The sequence below is a fragment of the Malania oleifera genome, chromosome 4 (assembly GCF_029873635.1).
Source record: "Malania oleifera isolate guangnan ecotype guangnan chromosome 4, ASM2987363v1, whole genome shotgun sequence".
Taxonomy (NCBI): Eukaryota; Viridiplantae; Streptophyta; class Magnoliopsida; order Santalales; family Ximeniaceae; genus Malania; species Malania oleifera.
The window spans coordinates 94,429,179-94,441,525 of NC_080420.1; the positions used below are offsets into that span (position 1 = coordinate 94,429,179).

General features: G+C 39.2%; 1 protein-coding gene across 2 annotated transcripts in view; it reads right to left on the minus strand.

Moving 5' to 3' along the window:
* Positions 1-11,707: 11,707 nt before the first annotated feature.
* Positions 11,708-12,347, minus strand: part of LOC131154262 (probable E3 ubiquitin-protein ligase ARI8) — a 73,033-nt gene continuing 72,393 nt past the window's right edge. For both annotated transcript variants that reach the window (XM_058106925.1, XM_058106926.1), the window contains exon 14: positions 11,708-12,315. In XM_058106925.1, the coding sequence (XP_057962908.1) occupies positions 12,042-12,315 (274 nt within the window). In that variant the 3' untranslated portion in view covers positions 11,708-12,041. The remainder of the gene's footprint in view (positions 12,316-12,347) is intronic.

Sequence of the window (12,347 nt, forward strand, 5' to 3'; positions counted from 1 at the left end):
TACTCCACAAACCGAGCAATATCCCTCTTCATACCACTCCATCAGAAGGACTTGCGCAAATCCCGATACATCTTCGTACTACCCGGATGTACCGTATACAAAGAACGATGCGCTTCCTCTAGAATCGTCCTTCTGATCTCATCATCATTTGGAACGCACATTGTGGTCCCAAACCTCAACACACCTCTGTCAGAGATGTTAAAATTTGCAGCCAAACCCTACTGCACTTTCTCCATAATCTCAGCTAACTTTGCATCATTTGCCTGCGCAACTTTAATACGCTTAAACATGGTCGGCTGAATCACCAAGCTAGCAATGAAAGCCTGATGATCATCGGAAACCAACTCCACACCAAGGCTTTCCAAATCCTGTCTGACATGATGCTGAGCTACAACTGTAGATACTGCTACATGTTCTGACTTCTGACTCAATGCATCCGCTACCACATTGGCCTTCCCCGAGTGATAACTGATCGTGCAATCATAGTCCTTAATTAACTCAAGCCACCGTCTTTGGCTCATGTTCAACTCTTTTTGCGTGAAGAAATACCCGAGGCTCTTATGATCAGTGAAGATCTCACACTGCACACCATACAAATAGTGTCACTAGATCTTCAGTGCATATATAACAACAGCCAACTCTAAATCATACGTAGGGTAATTCTTCTCATACTCCTTTAGTTACCGAGAAGCATACGCTACTACCTTACCCTGCTACATAAGCACGCACCCCAAACCCTACAGGGATGCGTCACTATAAATCACAAATTCCCCATTCCCGAAGGAATGGTCAACACTGGAGCAGTAACCAGCCGATGCTTCAACTCGAGAAAGCACTACTCGCAATTACTAGTCCAGTCAAACTTCACCCCCTTCTTAGTCAATCGTGTCATAGATCTAGACAATTTAGAGAAACCTTCTACAAACTGACGATAGTAACCCGCCAGTCCTAGAAAACTCCGAACCTCCTGCACACTCTTCGGTCTCGCCTAGTCGACTAACTCTTCAACCTTGTTAGGATCAACTGAGATACCACCCTTAGACACCACATGACCTAAGAACGCGACCTGATTTAACCAGAACTCACACTTCTTCAGCTTAGCATACAACTTCCTCTTTCGCAGAATCTATAGCACCAACCTCAGATGATTCTTATGCTCTTCCAGACTCCTCGAGTATACCAGAATGTCATCGATGAACACCACTACAAACTGATCCAGGTACTCATGAAAACTCAGTTCATCAGATCCATGAATACTACTGGCGCATTGGTCAACCCGAACGGCATAACCAATAACTCATAGTGGCCATATCTGGTTCAGAAAGTAGTCTTCGCTACATCCTCAGATTTAACCCTCACCTAATGATACCTTGACCGTAGGTCGATCTTCGAAAAGACCTGTGTTCCCTGCAACTGGTTAAAGAGATCATCTACGAGGCAAAGGGTAATGGTTCTTCACTGTCACTTTGTTGATCTCACGGTAATCAATGCACATACGCATTGTCCCATCCTTCTTCTCAGAGCTCCCCAAGGTGAAACACATGATCGAGTAAAACCTTGGTCTAGTAGTTCCTGCAAATGCTCCTTCAACTCTCGAAATTCTTCTGGAGCCATCCGACAGCAACTCTATCGAAAACTCCACCTCACAATCCGGAGGTAAATCGGGTAAATCATCAGGAAACACATCTAAAAACTTGTTGACTACCCGAATATCCTTGAGTCTCAACTCATCCCATGGTGGTTCCTTCACACAAGGTAGGTACACCTGACACCCGTCCAAGAGTAGCCTCCTCACCTGTAATGCTGATAGAACCTATGGTGTCGAATGCACACACGATCCTACGAACTCGTGTTCCTGCTCCCCAGGAGGTCTGAACACTACTACCTTCCTACGACAATCAATCACTACAATACTGGAGAATAGCCAATCCATCCCCAGTATGACGTCAAAACCATACATGTTGTATACTACAAGGTTCATTGGTAGCAGCCTCCCCTGGATTTCCACTGGGCAGTTCCCTAACAACTTACTACAGATTGTTACACTCTCAGTCGGCGTAGTCACAAACAACAGCTCATTCATCACACAGGTTTCAGCCCCACACAACTTCACAAAACTAGAAGATATTAACGAATGGGTTTCCCTTGAATCAAATAAAACAACAGCTTTATTCGAAAGCAATAACAAAGTACCTGTCACCACATTCCCAGCATGTTCTGCATCTACTAAAGTTAGTGAATATACCCTCGCCGGAGCCGTGGTTGCCTGGTAGTTCCCTTGAGACATTTGATTACTCTCACGGTTCTAGCTCTGTGCAGACGTATCTCTCCTTAGTGCCTGACAACTCTGTGACATGTGGCCCGGCTTGCCACAGTTGTAGCAGCTTCCCCAGAACGGCTGACATTCACCATCGTGCCTTTTACGACACCTAGTGCTCAGTGCGGGGGATGGATCCCCCTGATAACTCTGCCACTTAGTGTTCTGCCGATAACCAGAATTGTAGCTTGTCTTCTTCTTCCACTGGCCCTGCCGAGGGCCACCCTAAGGACCAGAGGATACTGGCCTATTCCCCTGATCCTGCATTACCTCATCTCCCCGAAGGTCGGTCTCAACTATGGTGGCTTTATCCACCAGGACAGAGAACTCACGAATCTGCAGCATCCCCACAAGACGGCGAATGTCTTTCCTCACACCCCTCTCAAACCTCTGAGCCTTCTCGTGTTCATTCAGAACCAAGTACAGCGTAAATCGAGACAACTCAATAAACCTAGAAGCATACCTCTACATCGTTAGAGTTCCATGCGTCAGACCCGAGAACTCATTGGCTTTCGCATCCCGAGTGGAGACCGAAAAGTATCTCTTAAAAAATACCTCTTTAAAGCGGCCCCACGTCATACCAGATGGACCAGCTCTTTGCCTCTCAAGCAGACTCACCGTCGTCCACCAACATCCTACCTCCCCAGTCAGCTGGAAGGTAGCATACAAGACCTTCTGCTTCTCAGTGTAGTGGAGGACTTCCAAAATCCTCTCGGTCTTCTCGACCCAGTCCTTAGCCACTATCGGATCAGGTCCTCCCATAAATGTCGGAGGGTGCATGCGTGTGAACCTCTCAATGGTACACCCCGCATCAGTAGGAGAGCATTCGCGTCTCCTAACACTCCGCCCAATCTCTCGAATCACCTGTCTCACCAAATTATGAGACACAAAAGGAGACTCATCGCTTGCTGTCTCCTCGGAGCCACTCTCCAAGTCATTATCCTTAGGCTCCATTCTAAAAATAGAATAGGAATCGCTTAGAATTCCAATATCGTACACAATTAACACAATCATAGACCTAATCATGTCAACTATTACTCTCATAGGTCTAAGCCTGCTTCGTCACACCGACACGAATCCATCAATGGTTTGCCCTGCCTTTACTGGAATCGTCATCCCAAGAAAAATAAGGAATATCGCCGACAAATCCCGGTCTAGCAACAGAACAACCCCTGACCCACACTACCCATTTCCTACATCCTATACTCTGGTATGTACACATCAATACTCCTAATAAAGTCTACAAGACCTAGTAACTTGGTTAGCTCTGATACCAAGCTGTCACGCCCTGAACCCGTAGATAGGTTCCACGTGTGAATATCGTAACCTAACCTATCTCTGTATCAATTCAAACATACATGATACAATATAATAAAAGGGTCCGATCCCGTGGGGTACACGGATGCCCTATACACATACACATATACCTCCATACTCATCAGTTACGCAGCGAAAAATGCTTCATCTATCTATATAACATACCATACGAGAGTCTGTACAAAGTTAGGATACACATTCTCATACAATACTAAGGTTCACATTCCCATAAATACCGTACATACTCCGGGTGTCTACAAAAACCATCACAACAACCCGGTTACAAAAAAACTCATACCTAACCAGGTACTAACAGCCGCTAAAGACACCCCCGCTTCCGATTGCTAGGATCCTAAACACGGCTACTTGATGGACCTGAAAGACATTGTATGTACATTCGGGGTGAGACACCTCTCAGTAAGGAAGAAAGCAGGTTATATCAGTGTGTGACATACTAGTGTTATTTTACGCAAAACATAACACTATACAATACGATACAGTTCAAAAACATTTCCATACAGTTCCATACAATTCCATACAACTCTAGTATTTTCACAAATTCATTCCAGTACATACGATACCCAAAACATACGGTCAGTGTCGTCACACTAAATATACAGTCACCAACTCTATCGAAAACTCCACCTCACGATCCGGAGGTAAACCGAGTAAATCATCAGGAAACACATCTGGAAACTTGTTGACTACCCGAATATCCTCAAGTCTCAACTCATCCCGTGGTGGTTCCTTCACACATGCTAGGTACCCCTGACACCCGTCCAAAGGTAGCCTCCTCGCCTGTAATGCCGATAGAACCTATGGCATTGAACTCACACATGATCCTACAAACACGTACTCCTAGTCCCCAAGAGGTCTGAACACTACTACCTTCCCACAACAATCAATCACTACAAAACTGGAGAATAGCCAATCCATGCCCACTATGACGTCAAAACCATACATGTCATATACTACAAGGTTCGCTGGTAGCAGCCTCCCCTGGATTTCCACTGGGCAGTTCCCTAACAACTTACTACAGATCGTTACACTCCCAGTCGGCATGGTCACAGACAACATCTCATTCATCACACAGGTTTCAGTCCCACACAACTTCACAAAACTAGCAGATATGAACAAATGGGTTGCCCTTGAATCAAATAAAACAATAGCTCCATTCGAAAGCAATAACATGGAACCTGTCACCACATTCCCAGCGTGTTCTATATCTGCTGGAGTCAGTGAATATACCCTCGTCGGAGCCGTGGTTGCCTGGTAGTTCCCCCGAGGAATCTGACTACTCCCACAGTTCTAGCTCTATGCAGGCGTATCTCTCCTCGACGCCTGACAGCTCCGTGACATATGGCCCGGCTTGCCACAGTTATAGCAGCTTTCCCAGAACGGCTAGTAAGTAGTGATATTTCACACCCTCGAATATAGAGTCGGACACTCTCACCCACAATTTTCACACCGGTATATGGTGTAGCGTACGGTAATTTGCCGCCACATAGCTGTTTCAGCGTACGATAATTAGCTGCCCCTAGTTGATTTCACAAAACCAGGAATCATTTTGGAGCTCACACTCCTATACATATTAGCGTACGGTAATTAGCCACCACATTGCTGTTTTACAAAATACCTGAAACATTTACATACAACCATACATACCACACTTATTTGGCTACGACAAATCATATCGTTTCCATTTCAAGTATACATTTTATGCAAATATGGATAACAGTTATCTCAATAATACAGTTTAAACAAAACGAACGATTTTCCAAACAAAGCAGAGATGATACACGAAATTCCCAAAATTTTCCAAAAATTGTAACTCGAAAATCCCATATTTTTATCCGATAGATTTCCCCAAATAAGTTACCAAAACATACATACGATTGTAGCTTACAAGCTTACCGATCCTGATTTCGAAAATAAACTAATATAAACTAAATCCCTTTACCTTAACCCGAATTTCAACTACGAGCTCTACGATCCCCAAAACTATGAACTGAGACTTCAAAACCTACAAACCAAAGTACAATACATGCTTACAATTCGTACTACTACACTTATTCTGAATCAGAAACGAAAACCAAGTCTTACCTCGATTTTAGCCCGAAACCCGAAAACGCTCAAAACGAGATTCTAATCCGCTAGAAACGTAGAGAATCCTTCCCTGATCCTCGCAGTAATGTTGGATTTACAATTCAGGCGATGAACGGCAAAGAAAACTAGAGAAAGATAGAGAAAGAGAGTTCTTCAAGTTCTAGAGAGAGAGGGAGAGGATATTTTGAGATTACTTAGCTTATAAGCAATGGAAACTGATATTTATAGCACTTGACTCGGACGCCCTCGTCAATGAATTAGTGTCCTCGTCAATGAGTCTGCAATTGCCTTCATCGACGAAGCGGTGGCCTTGTCGACGAGCCTGAGATCCCCGGTTTTCTGAAATCTCTCAGCTTCTCCTCATCGACGAGCCTTTGAATTTCGTCGACGAGAACAGAAGGGACTTCGTTAACAAACTCTGGCCTCGTTGACGAATTATGCTCAATTTGCCAATTTACCCTTCTTTTAAATATTAAATCCACATACCACGGTTCAGGTTCTTACATTAACGCTATACTTGGTAGATCTATACTAAACCTCTATAAAAGAAAAGGAAAAGAGTAAAGAAGTTGAAACAAATTTTGCTAATAATGTTGTTCCAATAGATCTTAATGCTGGACCATCCAATTTTGTTTATCTTGATGTTACTGATTTCCTTGTAAATCAAGATGAAAATAATGATGTAATATTTTAAGATATAAAGTAAGCAATATTATATTTGGATTTATTATCGTATTTATTATTGCTATGCTCAATTATAATAATAAGTTTTTAAAATATGTATTGCATCGTGGATTTTTTTAAAGCTTTGATCAATTCTAAGATGTCTTTGGAAAAAAGTTTATTTAGACGTCAATGCTACAACACACAAAATTATTCGAAATAGAAAATATTTCCATTATTTGAATATATCTTTAACAAATGTTAATACAATATCTGGTTTTACAAATTTGATTGAAGACTCTGGAAGAGCTAATAAAAGTTTACCCAATGGTACTTTATTACAAATTGATGAAACTTTATATTCCAGTAGATCTAAAAGAAATCTGTTAAGATTTAAAATTTTAATGGATATCACATTGAAACTACAAATGAAGGCAGTAAAGAATTTCTTTATATTACTTCTATTGTTTCTGGAAGAAACAAATTTTAGAAAAACTATTAACTTTATCTTCTGGATTGTATTATACAAAGATTAAAGTAGTTGAATCATATAATGTCTTACACTAGAAGTGCAATAACCCAAAGTTATTTACACTTGGCATGATCGTCTTGGACATCTTGAAGATTCAATGATGCGAAGAATTATTGAAAATTCATATGCTCATTCACTAAAGAACCGAAAGATTCTTTTATCAAGTGATTTCATATGTATTGTCTGCTCTTTAAGGAAATTAATTATCATTTTAATGAAACAGTATTCCCTACATTAGGGGGAGCAAAATTAGTGCCTGAAGCATAACATGAAATCACATGGAATGCCATGAATTTATCTCATTTAGATTCTCGCACAAATCAAAGTAACTTGAAGTTTAGAAGATTATACATTTGCAAGGGGTTGCAAATCAATTACCAGATTCTTTTACAGATTCCAAGGCCATATTAAAATCTCATATACGTTCTGCAAATATTCCAGCATGTATTGATGTCCCTAAAGGACAACAACCGGATAATGAACCTAAACTGCAAGTTAAGAAGATTCAATGATGCGAAGAATTATTGAAAATTCATATGCTCATTCACTAAAGAACCGAAAGATTCTTTTATCAAGTGATTTCATATGTATTGTCTGCTCTTTAAGGAAATTAATTATCATTTTAATGAAACAGTATTCCCTACATTAGGGGGAGCAAAATTAGTGCCTGAAGCATAACATGAAATCACATGGAATGCCATGAATTTATCTCATTTAGATTCTCGCACAAATCAAAGTAACTTGAAGTTTAGAAGATTATACATTTGCAAGGGGTTGCAAATCAATTACCAGATTCTTTTACAGATTCCAAGGCCATATTAAAATCTCATATACGTTCTGCAAATATTCCAGCATGTATTGATGTCCCTAAAGGACAACAACCGGATAATGAACCTAAACCGCAAGTTAAGCATGAAAGGTCTGTTGGGGCAAAAGATTAAACTCCCAAAATGAGAAAATTGAAATCTGTAAACACTCCAGAAGAGATTACAGAGGTGGATAATTCATTTGACATTCACAAACTCGTTTCTCCTGAAAATGAAATCCCTATTATGGAACCTACTAAAGAGGAAGCTCTTGAAGAGGAAACTCTTGAAGAGACATCCCTTAAAGGACAGGTACCTAAAAATAATAATGAGATCTCAAATGATCACACAATTGAAATGTTGGATAGAAATAAAATTGTCGTCAACAATACATTTGCATATGCAGTAGCTACTGATATTACTAGAAGTAATGAGGATCTTGAACCTAAATCTATTAATGAATGTCGATATAGAAGTGACTGACCAAGATGGAAAGAGCTCACATCAGAATTAAACTCTATCAAAAAGAGAAGTTTTTGAACATGTAGTCTAGACACGAGAAGATGTCTAACCTGTTGGATACAAATGGGTATTTGTGCACAAGCGAAATGAAAATATTGAAATTACTCGATATAAAGTAAGACTTGTAGCACAAGGTTTCGTGCAAAAACCCGAAATTGATTATGAGGAGACATATTCTCCTGCAATGGATGGAATCACTTTCAGATTCTTAATTGGGCTAGTAGTCACTACATGACTGAGCATCTGCCTTATAGACATAGTAACAACATACCTATATGGATCGCTGGATAGTGAAATTTATATGAAAATCCCTAAAGGATTAAAATTGCCTAAAGCAAAACCCAGAAATTTATATTCAATTAAACTCCAACATTCTTTATATGGATTAAATCAATCTAGACGCATGTGGTACAGTCAATTATACAAGTACCTTGTGAAAGAAGGATTCATAAATGATCCAATTTGTCCATGCATTTTTATTAAAAGAACAAAATCTAAATTTGCTATAATTGTTGTTTATATTGATGATTTGAATTTAGTTAGGACTCCTAAAGAGCTCACTAAAGCTCCTAATTATTTAATGGCGGAATTTGAGATGAAAGATTTAGGAAAGACAAAATATTGTCTTGACCTACATATTGAACATGTAAATGACGAAATTCTTGTTCATCAATCTAAATATACCGAAAAAGTATTAAGGCAATTCTATATGGACAAAGTTCATCATTTGGGATCTCCAATGATGGTGTGATCATTTGATGTTAAGAAGGATCCATTTCGACCTTATGATGAGGGGGAGAAATTACTTGATCCTGAAGTACCATATTTAAGTGTTATCGACTATCTAATGTATCTGGCTAATTGTAGAAGACCCGACATTGCATTTGCTGTAAATCTACTAGTAAGATATAACTCTGCTCCTACTTTACGACACTGAAATGCAATTAAGCACATTCAATGTTATTTGAGAGTAAAGCAGACAATTACAACAACTGTTGAAATATTTTCTAAAATATATCATTTTATGGGTGGGTTTTTCAAAGTCTTCCTTTGATGAATTTTCTAAAGCATTTAAAGTTATGTGGGGTTTTCCCACATTGGAAAAAGTGGGAAAGGAAAGGTCATTAATAAATGACAATGTGGAATAATCTCTTAAAATTGGTTAAAAGAAAGTGCTAGTGTGTACTCTAGTGCACCCTTCGCACCATCCGCATACGCACGCGCGTGTGTGGTGTGGGCTGTAGGGCGCTAGTGGCGCATTTAGTTAGCACACAAACACTTAGCACTTTGCATTGTTGCGAAACCATGATCAGATGGTTCAAAATTAATTTTATATTTTTATATAGATTAAGTCAAGAGAATGATGATAGGTCATCAGGCGGCTGAGGTGCTTCTGTGTTTGAAAATATTCAAACATAATAGGCACAATCAACTGACCCCATTCTGAGTTTGAAAATATTCAAACAGAATAGGCCCAGTCCACTACCCTTTCGCGCACAGTCAACTAATGCGTTAAACAGAGCTGAACAGATGCAATCTTTCGGAACAGATGCAACCTATGGGAAGAGGCACACTTTTGTCTATATAAAGATAAAGTTAGCTCCACGAAAGATCAAGAAAATTCATCATTCTCTCATTCTCTTTCTCTCTAATCCTTCCACAAATTACATCATTTTGAAATATGGATTCTATTTTCTACAAAGATAGAATTCTAGAAAATTTGTTCAGATAACTCTAAGGGTGTTAGTGATCAGCTTTTGTTTGTATATAATGCAGACTGATATCAAATCAAAATCTGAGCTTCATTGTATCCTAGAAACGTACTTGCTGACTTAAATACACACCAATCTAGTGGGGGCAAATAACGTTTTAAGGAAAACGACATTGTAACATGCCTTCAAGCAAATTTATATTCTACAGCATTTCCTATTCTATATTTACAGCAACATCCTCCAATCATTCAGAATTACTAACTATCCATGAATCTAGTAGAGAATGCGTGTGACTCAGATTAATGATTTCTTATATCCAAACAAATTATGGTATTCAATCAATCAAGGATATTCCAACAATTTTACATGAAGACAATGCTGCATGTATAGCTCAACTAAGAGGAGGATACATAAAAGGTGACAGAACAAAACATATCTCTCCAAAATTCTTCTATACACATGAACTCCATGAGAGTAAAAGAGAAGAAAGATATCTAGTACAAGGTCGATTTCAATATTTTGTATAAGACCGGTTCCAAATCATCTTGTAATTATACCTGAAATAGTGAGATTTTTTTATCTCATCCGCCTATGAAGTAGGTATATCCAAACCACGTAAAATTTCTTTCTCATTTCTATTTATTTTTTTGTATCTTTTATAATATCTTTATTGTTGTTGTGATTATTATTATTATTATTATTGCTTTGGCATGAAGAGTTTGTAGACTTTTGTTATTTGTAATGGCAAGGGGATTCTCAAGAATTCTATTAGTGGCCAGTGGCTTTCACTACTAATTCATATTTTCAAGGCACTACTTTATTTGAGGAATATGGAAACGGTATAGGTAACAATCAAAGATTTAGCGTGGAACATGTGGACTGATTGATGCCATAAATTTCGCATTTTCATAAGCATTGATGGATGTAGCATCATGATCTAGCAATAAATTTGTTTTCACATTAAAATTTGAAGCATTTTCTACTCCTAAAATTTAAAAATATTAGCATCAATGAGGTCATGAATTTGATGCTTCAGAGCTAGACAATTATTGGTAGCATGACAAAGTGCAGTTCATAGGATACTCAACTCTGATTTGGACCATAGAATTTTATATTCTATCCCTATGTCATGGGTACCAACACACTTTTCCCTTGAATCCGTGAACTATCTCTTGTTATTTGTAATGGCAAAGAGGCCTCTCAAGAACTCCATTAGTGGCAGTTCACCAATAGTCCGAGCATGAAATCTGAAGAGAGTATCTACTGCATCAATTCACAAAACTGTTGACTGTCTAGATGTAATGCTAACCACATTACGTTCTGGCAGAATCTTGTACCTAATATTACTAAATATTAACAGTATTAGACTGCGGCCAAAAATTAATTAAAAATAATAAAATAATAAAAATATAAAACCTCACTAGTACTTTCCCTCTAAAATGATTTCAAAAGATTGTATTGAACTATACCATCCTTCCAGATAGAGGAGATTGATCCAGTAACTGTAGCTACGTCAATCCACACCCATTAGGATTTAATTTAATTAAGGACGTATCACAAACAACTTGCACCAGTCTTTCTGGAAAACAGAAGAAATAAACCAAGAAAAAATGTTTAAAATAGTAGAATATTTTACGATACAGAAGGGTAAACGAAATTTCCTTATTCAATTTTGCCAGCTGACGCAACATAACCCCCCCCCCCCCCCCCCCCCCCAAGTGTAATTCCAGAATTTCGATTCCCTTTCATTACAAAGGAGCTAAATGCTGGAATATTATAGATAAATGCATTTGCTTTTGTTCCTGATATGGATCATGTAAATACTTGGGAGCTATATACAACATAATACAAGAAAACATAACATGGGGAAAGCTTTCTACCTTTTCTCTTTTGTACCCTCGTCTCTTCTATATCCAGTCCATTCTCCTTTTATCAAGATGTCCGTGGTTTAATACATGAAGAACCAGTCATGTCTTGGAAATGCTTCAGGAGGAGACTGGGGGCTGGGATCAGCCAGCCGAGCAAAACTGGAATATCCCAGTGCAAGTATATTGGTGAGATGAGGTTTACCGGTGTTGCTGGCAGATCTGACAGACGGTGGTTGACCCTACATTGGCAAAAGTACAGTATTCACAAGACCAGCGGCCTGAGTCGTCAAGGTTTCTACTGGAACTACTTGATCTGGATCCTGTTCCCTTACCCCTGCCACCTCTTCCCTTGCTGCTCCCACCTCCCAAGCTCTTTGAGCTTGTCATCCGGCTGCAGGTACCATGGGAGTCTACATCTGACAGACCATTCTCTAAAGCTCGGACCAGGTTTTCAAAGTAATTCCTAGTAACACTGTTGGCAATGGAATGCAATAAAATAATAAG